We start from the raw sequence: 23,695 nt of genomic DNA, 5'->3' as shown, positions 1-23,695 counted from the left end.
AATGGCCAAAAATGACCTATTTTACATTCTTCATCAATAATGTATATCTTTTGAAAAGGTGTGAAAATGGACCAAAATCCATCAAAAGCATGGGCTATAGTCCATAGTTTTTGCCCGAAAATGGCCAAAAACGACCTATTTTGCATTCTTCATAAATAATGCATAACTTTTGAAAAGGTGTGAAAAAGGTCCAAAATCCATCAAAACCATGGGCTATAGTCCATGCTTTTTGCCCAAAAATGACCTATTTTGCATTCTTCATAAATAATGCATAACTTTTGAAAAGGTGTGAAAATGTTCCAAAATCCATCAAAACCATGGGCTATAGTCCATGATTTTTGCTCGAAAATGGCCAAAAATGACCTATTTTGCATTCTTCATAAATAATGTATATCTTTTGAAAAGGTGTGAAAATGGACCAAAATCCATCAAAAGCATGGGCTATAGTCCATGCTTTTTGCCCGAAAATGTCCAAAAATGACCTATTTTGCATTCTTCATAAATAATGCATATCTTTTGAAAAGGTGTGAAAAAGGTCCAAAATCCATCAAAACCATGGGCTATAGTCCATGCTTTTTGCCCGAAAATGGCCAAAAATGACCTATTTTGCATTCTTCATAAATAATGCATATCTTTTGAAAAGGTGTGAAAATGTTCCAAAATCCATCAAAACCATGGGCTATAGTCCATGCTTTTTGCCCAAAAATGGCCAAAAACGACCTATTTTGCATTCTTCATCAATAATGTGTATCTTTTGAAAAGGTGTGAAAATGGCCCAAATTCCATCAAAACCATGGGCTATAGTCCATGCTTTTTGCCCAAAAATGTCCAAAAATGACCTATTTTGCATTCTTCATAAATAATGCATATCTTTTGAAAAGGTGTGAAAATGGCCCAAAATCCATCAAAACCATGGGCTATAGTCCATGCTTTTTGCCCAAAAATGTCCAAAAATGACCTATTTTGCATTCTTCATAAATAATGCATATCTTTTGAAAAGGTGTGAAAATGTTCCAAAATCCGTCAAAACCATGGGCTATAGTCCATGCTTTTTGCCCAAAAACGACCTATTTTGCATTCTTCATCAATGTGTATCTTTTGAAAAGGTGTGAAAATGGCCCAAATTCCATCAAAACCATGGGCTATAGTCCATGCTTTTTGCCCAAAAATGTCCAAAAATGACCTATTTTGCATTCTTCATAAATAATGCATATCTTTTGAAAAGGTGTGAAAATGGACCAAAATCCATCAAAACCATGGGCTATAGTCCATGCTTTTTGCCCAAAAATGTCCAAAAATGACCTATTTTGCATTCTTCATAAATAATGCATATCTTTTGAAAAGGTGTGAAAATGGTCCAAAATCCGTCAAAACCATGGGCTATAGTCCATGCTTTTTGCCCAAAAACGACCTATTTTGCATGCTTCATCAATAATGTGTATCTTTTGAAAAGGTGTGAAAATGGTCCAAATTCCATCAAAACCATGGGCTATAGTCCATGCTTTTTGCCTGAAAATGGCCAAAATTAATCTATTTTGTATTTTTCATAAATAATGCATATCTTTTGAAAAGGTGTGTTAATCCCATTACTTATTTATTTACTGTTATTTATTGATTTAAAAGGTGTGGAAAACACTCGATATTGATGAAAATTATGGGTTATAGGCCATGCGTTTGGTCAAAAATTTCCCTTTTCATATGCTTGATAGAAAATGTCTTTAAAATGGTGAGAAAAAGCACCCAAAATCGATCAAAACCAAGTAATATAGTAGCTTTTTAGTTAGCTTTTCGGCTAAAAATGACCCTATTTTTAACCCTATAAGAATTCCTCATCATGGGGTTAGTGATATTCAGAAGACATATAAAATAATGAAAACACGAGAGTTTAGGAAGATACTAATGTTCTATGTGTTTTTAGTGGACGCTTTTCCACTTTGTGACTGTATATGAGCCAGTGCTCGTTGGGCGGCTGTTGACCTTGCAATCTTGGGTTTTCTACCAGTTCCCTTGAATTTACCAATTCCTTGAACAAGCAGTGTACAAGTGTATTTACCAGCTACGCTACGATCCATAGATCTGAAGGGTGGAGGAAAAATCACAAAATATGATTTAAAAAATTAAGGTTACTATACACGGATGCCATCACCATGGCAACAATAAAAACAAACTAAACGATGATAAAAATTCAAACAAAATCTTAGTCAGAATATGTTTAGTTTAGTGGGGTATGACACCCTTTCCTGTGGGAAGTCTTATCTATGCCTCTGTGACCTGGTATGTATTGGGAGGATATAGGGAGAGTGAGAGGGAGTGAAAGAGGGAGGGGGAGTGGGAGTGGGAGACGGAGAGGGAGTGGGAGACAGAGAGGGAGTGGGAGACAGAGAGGGAGTGGGATAGGGAGTGAGAGAGTGAGAGGGAGTGGAAGAGGGAGACGGAGAGGGAGTGGGAGGGGGAGTGGGAGAGGTTAGTGGGGTTGTGACCCTCCAATGTGAAGACCTGGCTATGCCAATATCATATCTATAGGTAAAACTGGGAGTGACTTGGTAAGTATGTATATTGGGAGGACAGAGGGAAGGTGAATTGCAAATGATATAGTATGAACAAGAACAATAGGTTAACCAACTCACAGTAAGGACACAGATGATGGTAACATCTCCTGTAGCTGTCTGACTGGTGACACAGGCAGGTGGATGGAATAATGCTCTGTGAACAAGAATTATGTAAAAGAGAAGTAGAGAGAAATTCGAAGTTTCACAACTGTCACCAGATTATGGATATTTTTTGAACGTTAAATTTGAGCCCACTGTCACGCACACTCATCAGACCTCTTCATCTTGAGCATAACACTTTCCTATTTCAGACCACGAGTCATTCCCCTGAGAAAAAGTTCTTTGTTTGAGTTCTATCCATGTGTATTTTCATGTGTTTTCTCATTCACAAGCCTTAAACAAAGAAATGATACTCTAGCGAATGACATGTGGCCCAAGCTAAAAGAGAAGAGAAGAGAAAAAGAGAAAAGAAAAAGGAAACGCGATTTGAATATCCTCTCACCTAAAGTAGCTTGTAACAAAGGATATACCACATCCCAGGTCTTCTCTTCATCTTGACCACAATCAATAAAAACAGCACCGATGACCGACTCGAACAGATCTGCCAAGACTTTAGGAACCTCAACGCCTTCTCCTGCTTCATCATCCATGGGAATAAACACACTGGAGAAAATCTGAAATACGATCATGAATAACAAATAACTTAAGAAAAATATTTTGTACAACCGTTAACAAATTCAATATATCTAGCTTGAAAAGGTATCCTGCCTTCCTAAATAAAAAACAGTCTGACAGTGATATTATGTGAGCGAGCGAAATGAATGTTTGTTACAGGGACGGATCCAGGATTTTGTTCAGAGAGGGGTGTTGCGCACAAAGTTAACCCAGGGAGGGGTGCACTCCTTAGAATCAAAGGGGAAAAACAGTATTGGTTGTCTTCAAAGTAGGGGCACAAGGTGGAACCAGGAAGGGGTGCGCACCCCCTGCACCCCTCCCCTGGATCCGCCTCTGTGTTAACGTGTGTAACACGCGCATATATGTTTGTAATCGTGATAGTTTTATCGTTGATTCCATTGTACCCTGAGGATGGGAGAGTATGCCCGAAAGCTCGGTTTATATTAAAACTAATTTGGTTGAGGGAACAAACAATAATTTTACTTAATGATATTATTGTCAACAATAGACCTATCCCGAATTCGCTGGAATGATCACGAAACAATGGTTTCAAGTCGAGGTTGAACTTGATGAATAAAAGAATCAAGTTCAGTCTCGACTTCCAACCATTGTTTCGTGGTCATCCAAGCGAATTCGGGAAAGGTCTATTCCGCACTATTGCTGTAGCTTGTTTTTATTTAAAAAAAAAACGGGTAAAAATTTTCTGTCATAAATAAACACCAAGTTGCGTTGCATTGTTTGTTAATTCACTTCAGTATGGATAATTATATAGGTGTTTATAGGTGTATAGGTGTTTATAGGTGATTATCGTCAGTGATAATAAAGCCAATGGCAGACTACACCCATGCTGTTAATTCGAAACAGAGATTTTGCATGATCACATGACGGCAGCCATGTTGAAAAGTAACATGTGAGTTGAGTGTTGTATGTTGTAAATATAGAATGTAGTGGTAGTGCGTGTGGAGGGAACCTCACGGAAGAGCCCCGCATGGGGAGTGGTGGTTGTAAAAAAATATATATATATGTAAAAGTTTAATAGCAGGAACAATAAAATCGTTTAGCAGGGTAAATGAATGTTTAACCTCGTCCCCAAGCTAATCTCGCCAGCATGACGTCATGCATGTGACTTGCTTCTCCGACGAGAGCTCTCAAGCATCTGCCATTTTGGATTTGGAAGTGCTGATAATAAGTAGCCTGGGGACGAGGCCAAGGGAAGCTGGTGTTCGGCTACCATCTGCCAGCACGTGATCATGCAACACCTCTCTACAACAAAAGGCCTAAGGTAAAAACTATTTTTAGATTAGGAAGTAGTTTAATCAATAAAGTTTGTTTCTTAGGAAGCCAAAAAATACGCACATTATCCCTTTGGTGCATCAGTGCTCTGGGGTATCATTAAGACAAAACAAGACTTGATACCTGGTCGGGATTTTCTTTCATCTCCTTCTTCATCATACCATCCTGAACGACCACAAACTTATTCACCAGCTTAAAAACCGCTGGCGATAATGATCGCAGATGCCTATGGAAGCCGTACTTGACCGCCAAGAAAGCAAAGCTGTAACTGTTGACAACCGCTGACCTCAGGTCTGTTAAAGCACCAGGAGCCATGGTTCGCTGAGTGTAGTATAAATAACGAGTAATCAAATAATCTAACACGGCATCTCCAAGAAGTTCAAGATGTTCGTAGCTTGTACGCACGTGAATGAAGTCACGTGGGTAAGAAGCGTGCGTGAACGCTTGAAGGAGAAGAAGCTTGTCTCTGAAGGTGTACCCTAAGACCTCTTCAATCTCTTTGAACTCAACATCTAGGCTTTCCTTACTAAGACGCAAGGAGTTGTCAAAAAATTCTTCATCAAAGTCAGATGTTTCTTGCTCATCTACATACTCTGGTGTAGACATCGTTGACGTGGATGATATGTTCTCTTGGGGTTTCTTAGTCCGTACGTCTAAACCAATCCATTTCATGAGCCGAAGAGCATCATTAAATCCACACGTGACCAAATACGCACCAATGATCGCCTCAGTTGCATCAGCTACAGTCTTGTCTGACACAACCACGTGATTCTGACCATCAATCAATGCTGCTTGTCCGGGTTTCACACAAGCTGCTTCGTCTTTCTCACTTTTCTCATCTTCATTATCACTCAAGTCAATCCCTTGTTCTGCAGCGTTCAGTTCCAGATATCTCGCCTGGGTTTTAGCACACGATAGCGCAGTAAATCCGTGAGGATGCCAATTGACCAAAGGCTTAAAGGGTACATTACAGATATATGATGGTAAGTCCAGTGCGCGCCCAAGGTAAAACAGCTGCCTGTTACTAACATGTAGCCCTCTTAGGAACGATATTTGACCCACGTTTGAGAAAGGACATTCGTGGTACAAGTTCAAGGAAACAGAATGTTTGATAAGGGCGTCTCCGTACATCTCTAGTCGTTCATGCGAGAACACATCACAAGCGCCAAGACAAGTTAAGGCTCGCAGGAAAAGAGTCGCAGAAGGTCCTGGTCGGTTTTTAGGCACCTCAGCTTGTCCATTCCTAGAAGGCTCTGGTCGGTCTTTCGGCACCTCAGTTTCTTCCTTCCTGGAAGGCTCTGGTTGGTCTTTAGGCACCTCAATTTGTTCCTTCCTGGAAGAATCTGGTCGGTCTTTAGGCACCTCAGTTTCTTCCTTCTTGGAAGGCTCTGGTCGGTCTTTAGGCACCTCAGTTTGTTCCTTCCTGGAAGAATCTGGTCGGTCTTTAGGCACCTCAGTTTCTTTCTTCCTGGAAGGCTCTGGTCGGTCTTTAGGCACCTCAGTTTGTTCCTGCTTGCTTCGTTCTGAATTGCTCTCCTCAAACAAGCCTTCAGTACTGTTTTCTCCAACTGACTCTCCAGTAGCTAACAAAGGAAGGTCATCACCTGGATATTCAATGCTTCCGATTCCTGTTTGAAGGGCTATAGTATGTCTTAACTCTTCCGCGACTAGAAGGCACTCCAGTCGGTACATTATGGATGGGATATACAACATTTGTTGCCAGAGCGAAGCTGATATGGGGTGGATTGAACAAAGCTGTGGTATCAGATTGATCTTTGATCTTTGACTCCTAAATGAAGACAGACAATGTATAAATGTGCAGATTGAACAAGTATTAATAATAAAATGAAATAAAACAATCAATGGCTTGGTGTTTGATTACATGGGTGGGCTGGCGCAGATGTTTGGGTGGATGAATGAATGGATGGATGAGTTGGTCCATGAAAGGATGTGTGGATGGATGGATGGGTGGATGGTAGGATGGATGGATGGATGGATGGATGGATGGATGGTAGGATGGATGGATGGATGGATGGATGGATGGATGGATGGATGGATGGATGGATGGTTGGATGGATGGATGGATGGATGGATGGATGGATGGATGGCTGGATGGGTGGGTGGATGGATGGATGGATGGATGGATGGATGGATGGATAACTGGATGAATGAAATAATGTATGGGTGGATGGATGGAATAATGGATGGATGGATGAATTAACTGATGGGTGGATGGGTGGGTGGATGGATGGGTGGATGGATGGATGGGTTGGTCCATGAAAGGATGGGTGGATGGATGGATGGGTGGATGGATGGATGGGTGGATGGATGGATGAGTTGGTCCATGAAAGGATGGGTGGATGGATGGATGAGTTGGTCCATGAAAGGATGGGTGGATGGATGGATGGGTGGATGGATGGATGAGTTGGTCCATGAAAGGATGGGTGGATGGATGGATGAGTTGGTCCATGAAAGGATGTGTGGATGGGTGGATGGATGAATTAACTGATGGGTGGATGGGTGGGTGGGATAACAGGTGGATAGATGGATAGGTGTGTGTAAAAGTGGGGATCCGAAGCGGTGACCGGGTGGATAGACGAATAGATGGGTCAGTGAGTATATGGTTGAATAATATATGTTACTACGGTTTTCGATATTCTGTGAACTCAGAGTGAGCTGCACGCTGAAATATAGCTCAGTTTTCACTGACGTCAATCTCTTATGTTGTTGACCAGCGGCAGTGAAAAGCCAATATCACAACAAGAAGTAGAAATGTTGGAATTCGCAGAATATCGAAAAACGCAGTAAGAAAAATATTGTTTTATAACTGGTAAGATGACATACCTCTTTGAGTTTTTATCAGGAAGGGCAAGGTTTTTCCCTTTAGTATCCTGATAACGAGATGACAGTAAATTCAGTTGCCTCTTACTAATGCAGTCCATGGTGAGTAGAGGCTGATCTTCACGCAGCACTACATCATACCTCTCTTTGTAATACTCCGCAAAAGTAGCAGCAACCGAGGGATCCGGGAACGGTGACAAGGGAGTCATGTCGTAACAGATATCCGCAACAAAGTAACTCGTTGGTTTGGCCATGTAAGTCGCGGTGACAACTCGATTTCGAAATATTTCATAATTTCTTGTCTCTGTTACTGAAGGGTGCTGGGGATTCCTGAAGTCTCCAAGCTGTTTTTCTAAGTCTTCAAGAAAATCAAATGCAATTGTTAAATTCTCAGCTCTGTTCTCATGTGCGGTGTCTTGAGTGTCTGCTCTTAAAGTATTCCCAAGCTCTTCTGTAGAGGATCGTTGGGTTTCACTTTCGTCATTAGTCCTTTCCTTGCAGCTTTGTAAAGTTAAGTCATATTCAGTGCCCTCTTTGACCTCCTTCATTGATTCGCTACTGTATTTAACACTACTTGGTTCTGGATCCACTGATAACCCACTGAGGAGCACAAGATAGCACCCAAAGGATTGTTCTTCAGGATCAAAGCGAAAGCATTGCTCTTCATTCTCTCCATTAATGTTAATGATGTGAGCATAGACATACTGGTGGAACCGCTGGACCAGTGCTAACTGTTCGGGGCTCAGGGTAGTTGTGCTTAGGCATTCAGTGATTGATACCTTTAACTCGCCGGCTTTGCTGAAGAGGACGAAGTTTGGCAGCTGTTGAAGAATAAAGTGAGAATTCTTTTTTTTACCCGTTTTCTTTTTGCGTTTTGGCTGTTTTTGCTTTCTATCAAACATACCAAATCACAGGGAAGCGAGCCATGTTGACAATTGCATCGTTACTGCGCATGAGCAGAGTATTATTTGCAACAAAACAGTGGAGCTCTGGGTACGAGAAGGAATGTGAGGCTAGTTTGAGCAGACGTTTGTGGGGAGGGAAAGGAACGAGCCGACACTAAAAACGTCTGCACAGCAGGCTAGGTACGAGACTGGCAACAAAATGGCTTTGAACCGTAATGCGCATGAGCAGAATATTATTTGCAGGTAGTAATTCGTCTCGGCCACGAAAAACATATTAAAGGGATGCTAAGGAAGGGAAAGAGAAGAAAAGTAAGAAAGGGAAGAAAGGGAAGAAAGGTAAAAGGAAGTACAAGGGATATGGATGGGAAGGAAGACAAAATGAAAGGAAGGGTAACGGGAAACGAGAAGCACAGGCGCAAAAATCAACTTCTAAATTGCAAACGGAATTTCAGTGCCGGAATGAAGAGCTTGGATGGGAAGGAATAGAAAGGGATGGGAAACAAAGCTACCTTACCTTCGGAAGTCGATTTCTCGATAGAAAACCCAGTGAGACACTTGAGACATCTGTAGATGGGACATTGTAAGATCGTACTTTACCCTCATGTCTAGCGAGCTTATTTACTGCCACTGTTATACTATACACGTAGACTGGCTCTTCAGCTACTGCAAGGTTCTTCGTCAAGACGGTTGCAAACTACAAGAGTTAAACCAAAAGATAAAATAGTTCCACAAGACCCTAATAATAATAATCTTTATTTCATTTCCATATTATGAATATTTACACACACATATATATATTAGCGCATTTTCTTTCTGATTTAGTTTTATTTTACATTATCTATCATGGAAAAAAAAAAAAGCTTTACATTCAAGGAAATGACTAGAGGCTAAAGGAACCGTAAGATTTTCAAAGTTAGACCCAGGCAGTAACACAAAAAGAATAGCAGCAGAAAAGCGGAGGTGACAGAAATGCCAAGGCAAAGCGACAAAACATAACAAGAACGAGAAATAAAGAGGAAGACGAATATTGAAAGCCTGTTTATAAGGCATGTATATATAGCTTAATATGCAGTCATTTTGTCTTCCACAAACCTTCTTGTGATAGGCTCTTCGTCTCTTTGCCGACCCCTCAACACCCTGACCTCCATCAGCAACTTCACCATCACATTTTTCATCAGCTTTTTTTAGAGAGACATTGGTGTGTCTTATCGTAGGTTCCAGTTGGTCGTTCATTTCGTCTACATCAAGCAGTGCTTGACAGGCTAGTAATGCTGCACGCGTCTTGCTTTCAATGCGAGCCTTGGCCAATTCCTCAGGTGTAGCTGGTCGTTTAGATTGTTTTCTAGGAATAGTTGCTGTACCCTGGTTACAAAAATGCCTTCAGAATCATGGTCATTATTAGCCGTTACGGTGATGAGGAAAAACTGAGTCGAGTTGGAATTGCAGTGCATTATGGGATTGTTTTAGATAAGGTCTATTGTCGTCCCCTAAAACAATCTCAAAGTGCACTGGAAATCAAATTTGACCCAGTCTTTTAATCAGCCTCGTAATGGCCAATAGCTTGCAACAGGCTAGCCTCCTTTGCAGCCGTTCTTAGGGTCGTCACGCAATGGAAACGTTGCGTGACGACCCTAAGAACGGCTGCAAAGGAGGCTTAGCATCAGGCAGAATCGCCTGACATTTGGAGGCATTGAATTAATTACCGACACGCTTGGCTCGCTCTGTTGTGCGCGAATTTTAAATATCAAGCTTAAAATAACATAGAGAATGGCCAAAATTAAATCACGTCGGTAATGGTGGCTTATCCGTTTTTAACTTGTTTCAAGCGGCTTATTGCAGTTGAAATGTCTATCTAAGCAGTGATATGTTTGGTTTGGGAGATTGCCACTAAAACGGCTCGCTTTTCTGGCCAATCATATTTTTGATCAGCATCTCGTCTTCGATATAACAAGGAATGACAATTTCAACGAGGCGCTAATTTGCGCGTAGCTGTTTTCCAAAATTAGGCCTCTTGTGTGGTATCTTGGATACGCCATCAATAATTCATTGAAGAAAATCCAATAAACGATGGTCGAGAAAATTGCACGGTAAATTATTGCGCACAGATTGTAGGGTACCCTTCGCGCGTCTTCTCCAGAGCATCGATGGTACATAAGAGGTAGCCACACTGCATCAAAAAATAATCATGTCCGTCAATTTGTGCGAAGTTATTGGGCACACTTAATCTTTCGTACCCCTCGTGGGACACACCAAGTCTCACCTTGAACGACCAGAATACAGGAGAATGTCGAGGTAAGTACAACTTGGATACGACACGGGTCTGATCTTTTTCCTTGATCAGCTTCTCGCGACATCGAGGGACAGCACAGCCGAAACCATCACTAGGAAATGCTTTGCAATACCTGAGATTTGAAAAGAAATCTTTTACTACTGCGCTTGCGTAGAATGAAGATTGCAGTCTATAAATCAATGCTTTGTTTACTACGTTTTACAGTGTAAAGGTACGTTTTCTATTGGGCATCAGCCTACGTTTCTTGATGGTCTGTGCATACAAGCAGCACAGTCTAATTTTGCCTGGGGACGAATTGGACTTACTTAGACTTCGGAGTAAAATTAATAATCAAATATTTATTTGTGGAATATATATACCCCCTCCTTCGACCCTCCTCACCCCCTGGAAATTGTATTATCCTTCCGTGGGAAGCTATGTCCCCCCCCCCCCCCCCGATCTTTTCGATCTTTTGGGGGAGGTAATATAGATATCTTCTAGAACTACACGATATATTCCTTCCTTGAAACCTCCCCAACCCTTACAAATTACAATTCCAGAACTATACAATATACCCACTTCACACCCTCCCCACCCCTTGGAAATTCAAATTTTAAAAACAGTACAATATACCCTCTTCACACCCTCCCCACCCCTTGGAAATTCAAATTTTAAAAGCAGTACAATACACCCTCTTCACACCCTCCCCACCCCTTGGAAATTCAAATTTTAAAAGCAGTACAATACACCCTCTTCACACTCTCCCCACCCCTTGGAAATTCAAATTTTAAAAACAGTACAATACACCCTCTTCACACCCTCCCCACCCCTTGGAAATTCAAATTTTAAAAACAGTACAATACACCCTCTTCACACCCTCCCCACCCCTTGGAAATTTAAATTTTAATAACACTACAATAAACCCTCTTCACACCCTCCCCACCCCTTGGAAATTCAAATTTTAAAAACAGTGCAATATACCCTCTTCACACACTCCCCACCCCTTGGAAATTCAACATTTAAAAACAGTACAATATACCCTCTTCACACCCTCCCCACCACCCCTTGGAAATTCAAAATTTAAAAACAGCACAATATACCCTCTTCACACCCTCCCCACCCCTTGGATATTCAAATTTTAAAAAACAGTACAATATACCCTCTTCACACCCTCCCCACCCCTTGGAAATCCCAATATCTCTCCAGAGGAGACGTATGAATATTTTCTGGAACTACATAATATATCTTCGTCATACAAGGAGAAATCTTTGTTAACTGTACACTTCGTCAAATATTCTGTTTCAACTTTCATTAGAGACTCCCCCCCCCCTTACCTGTTAATAAGTGCAATAGCATCATTAGCATCAATACAGGGCCTGTCTTCTCCATTCAGTGAACAGTCAGCTAGATCTAATGACAATACATCAGGCTTAGGGACAGTTTGATGTGATGAACATCTTGTTGTCAAGATACCTTCTGTCTGTTTAAAAGCCTTAGGAGTGAAAGGATGAAAAGCTTATTCAAAAAAAAAAAAAAAAATTTTGATAGGATAACTAGATTTATACAGAGTACTTTACATCCTGGCTCCTTCTAGATCAAATTATAAAATGTTTATCAAATACAAACAAAAATTAATTATAGAAAATGTGTTTATAATGACATTCTAGTAACCTACATTGTATCGCAGCATACTATTCCCATTATCCTTGTCTTCTGATTCAAGAATAATGAATTGAGCATGAGCCATCCTTGGTATATTTTTGACTCTAACATACGACAGATAGTCTTGAGGAATGCCAATCCTTATCACTTGTTTACACTGTCCAAGATAAATATCATTCTCCATATCTGGACTAGTGACCACAATGTTAACTTGTCCATCACAAATAAGTCTTATGATGTCTTCATTGATTCTTTCATCTGTGTCGAAGTCTGTACTCATGTCATTCGGTTTGATCATTGCACTTGAGATATGTCGACTGCGAAGGAAAGCCATTTCGGGATTGGTTTTTGCCAGCGTATTTAACAGGAGGTTCAATACCATGGCTTCTTGATCTAAAAAGCACAAAATTATACTGACTGGATTATCACCATGGCGACCTTCATTAGTGTTACTTGCAACCTTAAAAGATGATGCAGTGTCATCATTTTCATTACTAGTTGACAAATAGGTTGTTTTTGAGCCTGAAGTAGACTTAGGTTTCAAATATGACAAACTTGTAAGAATATTTTTCACCAGGGGAGTGATATCAGGTATTTCATCCTTCTTGCTATACTGCAACAGTGATTGTAGTTGGGTCTCACAGCGTAAAAGATGTGGCTTTTCTAACTCACTGACTTTTTTTTTCAGCTTTGAGATTTCTCTCATGATTAATCTTGCATGATATATGGCGGCGTAGCAACCAAAGTGTCCAAGGATCTTATAACAAAGTACACACTGCCGCCTTATTCTCACTAGCTGGCTCTCTTCATGTATTAGTAAAAAGTTACTAAGTGTAGACATTACGATAGTGAATATTTGTTTAACTTTTTCAGCTTCATCGGCTAGAACAGAGCACTTTATGAGTTTTTCTTGAGGTTGTTCTCCAAATCTGTTCATAGCTACCAAATCACTTGATACTGAAAAAGAGCACCCAAAGGCCAATTCTGTTGCTGGTAGCATGGACTCAATCTTTTCAGGAGAAGAGACAGGGAGATCTGACAAAAGACCAATTATGATTGGCTGCGGCATTTGTTCATGTGATGTTAGAAGTTCAATAACACTGAGAAAAGGTGGAAGATAAAAATAGACCTCATCACGATCAAAGATGACTACGTCATTTTCTATAAGACAGTCATCTATGATGACCAAATTTACTTTTTCTACAGACAATATATTTGACTCAAAGAGGTCAACAGTGCCTTGTATAGTGGTTACAAGTACATTAGCATCAAGACTATCTGAAGCTGTTTTGTTTCTGACATCTTCTAAGCTTATTCTTTTGAGATCAGTCTGTAAATCCACTGCTCTGGAGAATTCTTTAACAAAATCGCCTGTTAAAAATAAGATGAAAAAGAATATAAATACTATTAAAGTGTTTTTGTGACTTGTATTAATCATTAAAGATATTTTTCTTGGAAAAAAAATGGGGATTCAGGTGGGATTTAAACCTGACCTTCTGTTTGCTAGTCAGATGCTCTAAACACTATGAGTTCCAGTACCTGAGTGGTTAGAGTATCTGACTAGTAAACAGAATATCAAAGGTTCAATCCTGCCTGAAATTTTTTCCAAGAAAGATACGCTTGAAGAAACACAAACTGCATGTTGAATTTAAATACTAGGTTCAAACGCCAGACTTCAAATCATCATCATGTGAATGTAAAAGGCAGTCTCGTTTGATATTGACAAACATTGATGCTTTAGGGCACAAACATATGAGTGTCAGAAGACAGTTTAGAACATGTTTTGATGTTGGATGTTTGTGCCTAATTGCAAACTAAGGTACAAAGAAATAAATATTTTCAGTTTCATAGGGGTGTAAATAAATAAATAAATTGAATGAATGAATGAACGAATGAACAAACAAAAGAATGAATGAATGAATGAATATTATCAATTCCACAGGATGACCATTACCACACAAACACTACCTTTGTATCAGATAGTAATAAAGAAAATATCAAAAACCTAATTTTGAAAAATAATAGCTTCAAATATCCCTAAAAACGTGATCTTCATGAACTTTTCTAGGTATTTCAGAGCATTTTACGGTATTTTTAAAATACTTACAGTATTTTATACACTCGATTTTCTTCAATAGCATAACAAATCAAGCAAATAGTTGAACATTATATAAAAAAATTAAAATAATAATAATAATAATAATATAATAATAATATTTATTTATATAGCGCTAAATCCACTAAAATTAAAAATTTACAAATTATATCAAGTTCATCTAGAGCTTTTACAGACACTGACCTTCGATATTTTCTGATAAAACAAGAGCTGTTTTCCCTGGAGAGCTTCGTCTTTTAACTTCTTCAACAAGTTTGACAGCAATGAAAAACTTACTTTTTGCTTTCGCTACGCATAACAAACTCTTTTTCTGGCGCAAACCAGTTTCAACCAAATCAACTGGAAAGGGTGGTCGTAGAAAAGACTGCTCAGCTGCTCTTTTAGATTCCATTTTTTAAATACGATGGTGAAAATAAAAAAATTATTCTTTATGCTCATCTTCGATCACAACAAAACTACCGCCGTCTCGCCGCCGCCATTTTGAATTAAAATCTCGTCTCGCCTCAGTCTTGCTCGGAATTTGGATTGGCGCAAAGTACGCTAGCGCATGGGCCCCTCTGAAGACTTTCGGGTTTTTCTCTTTCATTGTGTTTTTAGGGAAGGGTGGGGGGGGGTGAGGGGGGGGGGAGGGCGGAAAAAGAGGAGGAGGGAGGGAGGAGGAGAAGGAAGAGGAGGAGGGAGGGAGGGAGGAAGGAGGACGGAGGAGGAGGGAGGGAGGGAGGAGGGAGGGAGGAGGTAGGGGAGGTAGGCGTGAAGGGCGGTGATAGGAAGTGAAGGAAGCCAAGTCGTTCTCTTCTTTTTTTTTCTTCCCTTATCCCTTCCTTCTTCTTTCTTTCTTTCTTCCCTTCCTTCTTTCTTTCTTGTCTTCCTTCCTTCGCTGTCGTTCGTCTTTCTTTCTTTCTCTCTATCTCTCTTCCCTTCCTTCCTTCTAACCTTTCTTTCTTTCTTTGATTGATTGATTCGTTGATGCATTAGCTGTAAATACTCATAAGTAGGTGCACACTTCGCCTTGTTTAGATCAGTATACAAATAAGTCCCTCTACAAATCATCATGGTTTACACATCAGTTCTTTAATATATCTTCATTAAAATCTATCTACATATACATATACATTTGTTAAAACTTTATGGCCTATATAGTTGATACATATAGAGGTTTTTCTCTTTACGTCTATATCTTTATATTATCACATAGTTTTCTGCTTTTATGTTCAACTGATCCTGCTTCCAGAAGCCTTTTTCAAGTTAATCTACTATATAATAAACTAAATATATGTTTGCAGCTTCATTTTTTCCCAGAATCAGAGTCAATGTTAAAAGCTTCTTACTGAAAAAAAAAACTTTCTGGAAAACACGTCACTTTTATATAATGATTTTTATGTAGTGTCTACAGATCTGGCTTACCTCAGTACACAGTGAGAATTCGTATGAGTGGGAAAATTATAGTACTATACTACTCTCTCGTGAGGAGTTTACTTAGGTGGGATGGGTGAAGATAATGAATTTATTTAGCACAAAATCATCACTTTTAAAAAATATAAGAAAATAATGTATACAGAACGAAATGTGTGCTTCTTAATCCCTGGTCAGTCAGACCTCCCCATAGGTACACGCTCTGTCGGATACGGTACACGTGACACTAAGTGGCGCGAAATGACTTCCCGCTCTTTTTTCGTGTGTCCATACAGCCAATCAAACGTCTTGGTGTTGATACGACTATTTGATTATTTCCCCACTCATAACAAATTCACTATGAACTAATTTTACTGTTGAGGATGAAAATTTCAACCCTAAAGAACCTTCCAGGGTTGTCTCAATGGAAAAGGCAAATGTTACAGAACACTGAGATGTTCGAGACAGGTCATAAATTACCAACACTGGTGGGGTAGGGAGAAAAGGGTTTAGAAAAAGAGACGATCATGATATCTATATTTTCTCAAATGGGTCTTGGACGATATCAAAGGGTAAATTAGAGCTTGAGCACAGGACCAAAGGAAAGGGATGTTTTATACTGACAATCCCACTACTGACCTACCCTGGTCTCCAGAGGTTCTGATTCGCTTTCCCCTCGCGACTTCCAATCAAAACAGCAAATGCCGGAGCGAGAATAAATAATCTCTGGACCCCAGGGTACCCACCACCCCTCCCCCTTGCTCCAAGCTCCTCAAGGGTTTACGACTAGTCCTTATACGGGTTTCGCCATCTTTTTACTTCTAAGAAAACCTCTGGCCTCAGAAAGAAGTTCCTTCACGTCCTCGTCCGAGTCGTCACCAGGGTTCCAGTCACTATCGTCCGCGGAGGGCTGGTTATAGCTCTCGCTACTTGATGACTCGTTTTTATCGATGACGTCCTCGTCATAGGTATTTGGCTCACCGTCGTCTTCATCATCACCCTTATCACTGTCATCACTCTGTTTACCTACAGAGAGTGAATTACATCGATGAGAGGAGAAAAAGCGTTTGTGTTGATTGGTAGACGAGTGATATGTTTTAGAACTCAAGGTAGGCGTAGTGGTAGTGCATTCGCCTCTAATCTCTGGCGTCTCGGAATCAAATGCGAGTAGAGTTTGTTAGGTCTCTCCCTTGATTTCAGTGATTTTCTACGGCTCCTTTGGTTTGACTTACACGCTAACTTCCATTTCCACATGTGAGTTAGCCGTGCCCTGACTTTGATTAGCTCAGGTTGCTCATGGGTAAAATTTGAAGGTTTGAAGGAAGGCGAATATTTTTACATGACCATTTTAAAAAGTCAACCTCACCTGTGGTGGACGCCTTTCTTTTTGGTCTAGCCTCTGAAACGAAAATAAAATCAGGAATAGTCAGTGGTAATACTAAAGTGTCTCAGTCTGGAAATAAATTTCACTGCATGTCACAGATGCGGTAACAGTGGAGGAAGGGAGAAACTGCACGCGCTTACTGATTTGCCTCAAATAAATATTACTATACCCCGAATCGAAATATGGCGACCAATTTGAATAACTAGTATTGTTCTGCACTGACTAGCCTCGTGTGAACGTAGAAACATATAAAAGCATTTCTAAATATGCCACGGCTACTACCTGAGGACTGGCTGTGTCTGTAGTCTTCTAAGTGTTGACGGTTTTTTCGATAACAGTTGGCTCCATACGGACATTCTGGTTTGGAATCGTCATCCTCGTTCTCAGCAAAGTAATGGGAATATTCATCGAAGTGACCCGGGTTTTTTCTGAAAATTAATGCCAAAATGTATATTCTCGACTTTCACATCCCCATAATCCTTTGCGTCTTTGAGGGTAACCAGAGGGTAAAGACCCACTTATTTTGCTGAAGGTTGATCAGACAATGTTGAAAATACCTTGTTTGGTATCCAAAAATAAAATGAAGAAGTAAAAAACAGAAAAAGATAGAAGCTTGAAGACATTTAAGGTAAATTTTAAACATTTTTTCGTAAGTCAATACATTTTCTGTAAGACCAAAACTCTTGATGATCTGTACACGCAAAAATAACTTGGAATAAACTGATAATTAGTATTGTACAGATAAAAGCAGGTATAGTACAAATTCAATTAAGAAACCTTTCAATTTGGGACAGTTTTTTGATTGGTTACCCCCAAAAACGCAAGGCATTATGGGGATGTGAAAGTCGAGAATACTGTTAATATCTATTTATAATGCTCTGTTTCTGGGCCTGGTCCCAAACAGTAAGCGGTTAGCCGCAGTAATCCTGACGCTTAAGGTGTCTATTGATGTCTTATGAGCCACTTACCTGTAACACAGCTTGCCATACGGACATGCGGGCAGATCTTTCTTGGTCACTTTTGAACTCGCTTCTTTGTCATCTTCGTCTTCTCCCTGAAATCATTCAGTACGCTGTACTGTTAAAGACGGCGAAATAAAAGACGTCACGCTATACATATGGTACAAATGCAAGAACTGTTGTTACGATTGAAACCAGTATAGTGAAGATAGTTTGTTTGAGACATAGGAGAGGAGTAACAGGCGACAGGTCATTCCAAGACAAAAATTTTTCTTTATATTACGGACGTATACTTATAAAAGTTGAATTGACTTCAGATGTCAGAACCATGAGTTCATATGACATGGTTGCTAGGTTACCGAAGCGCATGCGCAACAAAGAAAACGGCTTAGACCAGCAGTCTCCCATTTTCTCTGTCAAGAATCGCCAACGAGGGAGACTCTGCCTAAAAACTATTTCGTTTGAGTCCGACGAGCTTTTTTTAAAAAACCGCGGACAGCCGTAATACGCGACCATGAATGACAAGATATATAGGAACACAAGACAAACATTTGTTTTTCACCTTCACTGGATCATCTTCCTCGCTGTCGCTGATATCACGTGATTTCTTCCGTAACTTGGGTGGCTTTGGTAACACGTCATAATCGTCTTCACTCAATTCATCTTCACTGTCGTCATCACTATACTGTTTTGATCGTCGTTTAGTACGAGGTCTTCCTCTACCCCTACCCCGACCTCTCCCCCTTCCTCCACCACGGCCACGCCCTCGGCCTCTCCCCCTGCCTCGTCCTCTTCCCCTGCTGCTAACTTTTGCCACAGGGCTCCACTCATCTTCGTCATCATCTTCACGATCCTCTTCATCGTCATCATCAATATCATCTGCATAATCAAAGTCTTCCATCGTTCTGTCCTCAACTGTAGGGCGCATTACTGGTAAAACATTTTGTCCAGGGTTTAAGATTCCTTCATCTATCGTTCCACTCTGGCTCTCGTTTCCATTTCGTTGCTCACTTGGTTCAGTATTCTCTGGCTCTTTTATCTTCCTTGGTCGTCCTCGGCCACGAGGTTTGGGAGGGGTCGAGACGGTGGCTTTATTTTCTTCTTCTTTTGGAACCATCCACGCTGGAAGTGTACGGTTCTTTTGTAACATCTCTACATCAGTTTTTGGTGCCATTCCCGCCTTTCAAAAAAAAAGGGGGGGGGGGAGGTTTAATTAATTGATTTTTACGAAAATACAATGATTTGAACTGTTCTTTTTGAATAAAGGATATATCTTACTCCAGAGGATGGGTGTTCTGAGGTTTAACAAGGGTGGTCTACGCTGCAAAGGCCTTGTCCCCTCACCAAATCAAGGCTTTGGTGCAAGGGGTCAGGGTTCAAGCCTTGAGTGCAGAACCTATAGTTGGTATGTGAGTTGAGTTTGTTTGACTGTGTTGTTCTCTCCTATGCTACGAGGGTTTTTCTCCAGGTCTCCCAGTTTGATCCTCCCTCCATAGAAATTTAAATACCATTTCAAATTATCTCGGAATTAGAGGGCCTTATGTTAGATAACTCTTTGTGGTTAATATCTTTAACCTCTTTAAAAGTAACAGCTATTTATTACTAATTATTTATCTATTAAATCAACTACCTGAGAGACTGGATCAGACTGGATCTCAGCAGATTCTACATTCTCTTCTTCTTCATCTTTGGAAGAAGTGCTTTCTATTGCATCTTTATCCTGCATCAAACCATTACCATTCGCTTCTAGGGATGAAAAAAGAAGATAAATAAAATAATATTGAAGAACGAGAACAAAATTTATGGTGCCCTAGCCCACCCTACACCCACTCCAAAAAAAAGTGGCTTTAAGGGGTAACTGGTCAAAAAGCTGACAAAAAATTAAAAGTTATTAAATCAGCTATTCCCTCTTCCATTTTATATAGTTTTGTATTTTAATATCAAAAGAGGTATGTGCAGTTTTTCTCCTCTTGCCCCCCCCCCCCCCCCTCAAAGTATTATAGGTATGCAAAAGTATAGAAATGCATTTGATATATTATGGAAATAAGACAGATAATATGTGGATCCAGGATGATTTTTGCCTTCATAATACTGCTATTTGCATTGGATTGTCTGTGGAAACCTGTCATTCAGACATTTAAAACACACTGTAGCTACACCACAAACAAGGATGAAAAAGTGCATGGTGCACACTCTAATGCAAAAAGCAGTAGATCTATTTTACCTTTTTCACTGTTAGATTGTTCAGCTGTCTTAACATCTATGTTTGTTTGATCAATGCTGCTCTCCTTGACGACTTGGAAAACATGTTGGTTGGGCAGCAGGGATATCTGATCTCCTATCAAAAGCTCTCTGCTCTCATCCTTCTTTAAAGCAGAGAAGGAATCCTTGTCTGCTACCTTGTAGAATGTTGGGTTAGCATGTGTCTGGAAACATATGCAGTAGGTTCATAAATTGCTACATGTATATAGTGATAAACCTCTGAAAAGGAGCCCTGTATGCTTTACATATACCTTTTGATTGGGCATATTTTTTGTAGTTTCATCAAAAAGTGCAGACTTAACATTTTGATCTTTATGGGTTCCTTTGCAGATTCTCTGTTTGTGGGATTTTCTCCCTTGCAGATTTATGATTTTTAGCACCCCTCTTCCTTCAAAGGCCCCCTTCATTAGATGGTTATCTTAAGGAACTTGACAAAGGAAGCCCAAGACTTAGAACCCCTGGGGGGGGGGGGGGGGGGGGGTACTCCGCCAAAATTTGGGTAGGGGTGTTCCGCTGGGATTCTAAAAGGGGTACTCTGTTTATGACAAAAAAACCCAAATTTGTAGACCCTGTTCATGACAAAAGATATAATTAATTGCACTGAGTTCCCTTTCAATTATCATGTCATCTCGCGTATCGTTTTTTGAAGACCATAATAACCAGTTTCGGTCAATACGAAAGTAGAATATGACAGGAAACTCAGGAAGAACTTGGAACTTGAGTGAAATTGCATACCCTGTTTATGACAAGAAGCTCAAAAAACCATACCCTGTTCAGCGGATCATCCCCATATCATCCATATATGGGAGTACCCCCTCCCCCCCGGGCTTAGAACCCACCACACAGAACGTTTTTGCACAATCTTAACTTGGACTATTTTATTTCAAAGGCAGGGCTTGGTTCATGGGACACTGATTCAATTTTACTGTCACAATAACTGGTTGTTCATAAGTCAAATTTTCTTATTTTTTAGTTCAAACATGCTGAACTAAATGACCTTTCATCATATTCATTGCAATCAAACGTTTTTTCTAGTCCCTCAAAGGAATAAAAATAGAAGGTACTTATAAAAAACATATTTTCTAACCCCAAAGCGCATGACATAGTTAATTCAGTTATTGTAATGTTTTTAGCTTTTCTTTACACCTATTTTGGTAAAAAGACGTTGAATACTGAATGCTGCATAGACTGAATAGTGTATTCCAAGACTGAAATGCATTTTGGGTCTGATGTAATATTGACTAAAGTAAAATAAGTAAGAGTTAATTACCGAGAACAGAGGCAATAAGACATATTGGCTTATTGCCGACGTTCAAGGTAATTAAGTATTTTATTTATCAAATGAGAAGGTTTTCTATCAAATGTTGCTCATAGTAAATGCAAAGTCTATATATAGTTATTAACCAGGTTAATAATTGACTATATATTGACCTCGCATTTATAATGAGGGTTATAACAAAAATAAAGCCTCGTGAATAACAAAGAAAACTTTGTCAATTGAGAAATAAATGATAATTATGAAATAATATATACTGAAACAATATATACTAGCTATATATAGAGAGCAAATCACTATATATGCTTTTCATTTCAAATTAACAAGACCCACAATGCCCTCTGGTCTTGAAACGCACTCTTAATCAAGCAGTATTCTAACAGTATTCAACATTTATTGTTGTTTATACTTACAGCAGTTACCAAAAGTTTGTCATTCTGAGCCTCAAGAATAGCATGAGATCTTGAAACCCTTTTGTCAACAACCTTGGATTGAAAATGTATAAAATTTACTATGAATAAAAGCATGAATAAATAAATAAATAAAAAATGAAACTAGTTTAGATGGTTATTTTTGCAGTTATAATCCTGTATAAGGCATCCAGTTATAATTTTTATACGTTTTGTTCTTGCATAATTGAAAATATGATACTAGTAACAATGATTTCAAAACCGGTCAAATAAAGTAGCAAAGCTATAAACAATTTTTTCGCAGTACATAATTACTTTCTAAATAGAATAAAATGTGTTGAAAAATACGATTATTGTACTGTGTCTTGATTGATACAGCCACAATATATATATAGTAAACAGTTGCCAAGGAGACGGAATATAGGGCTGGAGAGGGGGGAATATAAATCTCCATTGTTTCTAGTTTACTACAAGGATTATTGTTGGGGTAAGATTGGCGGAAGAAACGACAAGAACTTGCTGTTCAAAGAGCTCTTTTGAGCCCGATAAATACACATGTACAGAAAGGTCTGAAGAAGGAATCTTGTCGAGAGGGATTTGAGATAATTACGAAGATTTACATACACAAAAACAAAACAAGTACTCCATACGCATTCGTTTCGATCAATCGGACGAAAACTAGAGTTTAAGGCAAAGAACAAAGCTTTCTAGGTGGCTATTCCCTCTATACATCAAGTAAGTTATACATACGCTTAGCAGAGGTCCTCGTCCAATCGAGGTCGTTCCCAGGGGTAGAACTGTGCTTTTTCCTCCATCGATTGGCCTCAAAGCGAACTGGCTATTCGACATCGCGGTGGAATAAGTTCAACGACCAATATGGTGTCCTTTTTAGGGAAGAGAGAGACTTAAAAGGCCACCATTTTGGGAAAATTTGGTCGGGATCAATGACTCTAATCGATGAGACTATTTACACGATGGCTTGGGGTAAACTAAGCCAATCAAAATGCGTGTTAGAAAATGACCAGCCAATAAAACGAGTCGTTAGATTCAGTGCTGATATCAATGACAAGAGCTCCAGACGGCTTTGTTTTTGCTAAAGGACTAGAGTTGATTTTCACATCCTAGGAATTATCACTTGAACCGAAAGAACATGTCCAGAATTTCGATTTTACGCTATAAAAAAAATCATAACTCCATATGCAGAGATATTTCCACACGGTAATTGAATTTTGAATTTGAGTAAAATTTACATTTAAAGTCGATATATATTCGTTTTCTTGTCAGTACATTTATGCTTAAACTTCAGGTCACTGTGAGGCTCAGTTGAGGCTCAGCTTTCAGAAATGTTAACTATTGTAAGCAGATAGCTATCATCGATTATTTGTGTACTTGTTTATCCTTAGGGCTTAACAGGTAGTTTATATAAGTCCTCTATGATTTGAGGTTTGTAGTTAAGATTTACCAAAAATCTTCATATTCGTCGCACCCTTATTTTCTCGGTATAGAGATTTTGCTCATTACACACAGTTAGTGACATTCTCTTCCCTTGGCCAAGATTTTAAAGTCGCCTACCCTTATTTCTTTTTTAGCTTTGCGTTCTTGACGAATCGTGGCCAGCTTCTGTCAATTTTATTAGTTTACATACAATCAATGATTACAATAGGTTTACATTAGCATAGCGCATGCTGCCTAAGTTGACAGA

General features: G+C 39.5%; 2 protein-coding genes across 3 annotated transcripts; both read right to left on the bottom strand.

Annotated features, from left to right (window-relative positions):
• Window positions 1-1,575: 1,575 nt before the first annotated feature.
• On the bottom strand, window positions 1,576-14,774 carry LOC116299351 (endoribonuclease Dicer). 2 transcript variants are annotated; one of them, XM_031707997.2, is made up of 11 exons: window positions 14,494-14,774; window positions 12,208-13,565; window positions 11,867-12,024; window positions 10,524-10,665; window positions 9,356-9,625; window positions 8,778-8,957; window positions 7,362-8,179; window positions 4,641-6,306; window positions 3,052-3,223; window positions 2,628-2,703; window positions 1,576-2,076 (listed from the first exon to the last, which is right to left on the bottom strand). In XM_031707997.2, the coding sequence occupies exons 1-11, from the start codon at window positions 14,699-14,701 to the stop codon at window positions 1,905-1,907; spliced, it is 5,220 nt and encodes a 1,739-aa protein (XP_031563857.2). In that variant the 5' UTR covers window positions 14,702-14,774; the 3' UTR covers window positions 1,576-1,904. The 2 variants fall into 2 exon arrangements, with proteins under 2 accessions (XP_031563857.2, XP_031563858.2); XM_031707998.2 differs by lacking the exons at window positions 1,576-2,076; window positions 2,628-2,703 and having other exon boundaries at window positions 3,107-3,223; window positions 4,581-6,306.
• A 585-nt stretch (window positions 14,775-15,359) lies between these two features.
• Window positions 15,360-23,563, bottom strand: LOC116299363 (uncharacterized). The gene is made up of 9 exons (XM_031708020.2): window positions 22,744-23,563; window positions 21,997-22,068; window positions 20,270-20,471; window positions 19,676-19,791; window positions 18,608-19,225; window positions 18,055-18,140; window positions 17,369-17,514; window positions 17,069-17,101; window positions 15,360-16,728 (listed from the first exon to the last, which is right to left on the bottom strand). Exons 1-9 carry the CDS (start codon window positions 22,840-22,842, stop codon window positions 16,496-16,498), a joined length of 1,605 nt encoding a protein of 534 aa, XP_031563880.1. The 5' UTR covers window positions 22,843-23,563; the 3' UTR covers window positions 15,360-16,495.
• Between the last annotated feature and the right edge of the window lie 132 nt (window positions 23,564-23,695).

Source organism: Actinia tenebrosa, unplaced genomic scaffold (assembly GCF_029948245.1).
Source record: "Actinia tenebrosa isolate PJP-AT-01 unplaced genomic scaffold, QUT_ActTen_1.0 PGA_scaffold8__29_contigs__length_14323225, whole genome shotgun sequence".
Taxonomy (NCBI): Eukaryota; Metazoa; Cnidaria; class Anthozoa; order Actiniaria; family Actiniidae; genus Actinia; species Actinia tenebrosa.
The sequence above is the reverse complement of the archived record's forward strand: the minus strand, read 5'-3'. Positions and strand labels throughout refer to the sequence as shown.

Coding starts and splice junctions, on each gene's coding strand:
- LOC116299351 (XM_031707997.2), bottom strand. CDS start 14,701: ATGGAATCTAAAAGAGCAGCTGAGCAGTCTTTTCTACGACCACCCTTT. Junction 10,666..11,866: donor GCTATTGCACTTATTAACAG/GTAAGGGGGGGG, acceptor TTCAAATCTCAG/GTATTGCAAAGCATTTCCTA. Junction 8,180..8,777: donor CGAGAAATCGACTTCCGAAG/GTAAGGTAGCTT, acceptor ATTCTTCAACAG/CTGCCAAACTTCGTCCTCTT.
- LOC116299363 (XM_031708020.2), bottom strand. CDS start 22,842: ATGTCGAATAGCCAGTTCGCTTTGAGGCCAATCGATGGAGGAAAAAGC. Junction 19,792..20,269: donor ACAATCTAACAGTGAAAAAG/GTAAAATAGATC, acceptor TTTCATCCCTAG/AAGCGAATGGTAATGGTTTG. Junction 17,515..18,054: donor TATGGCAAGCTGTGTTACAG/GTAAGTGGCTCA, acceptor ATTAATTTTCAG/AAAAAACCCGGGTCACTTCG.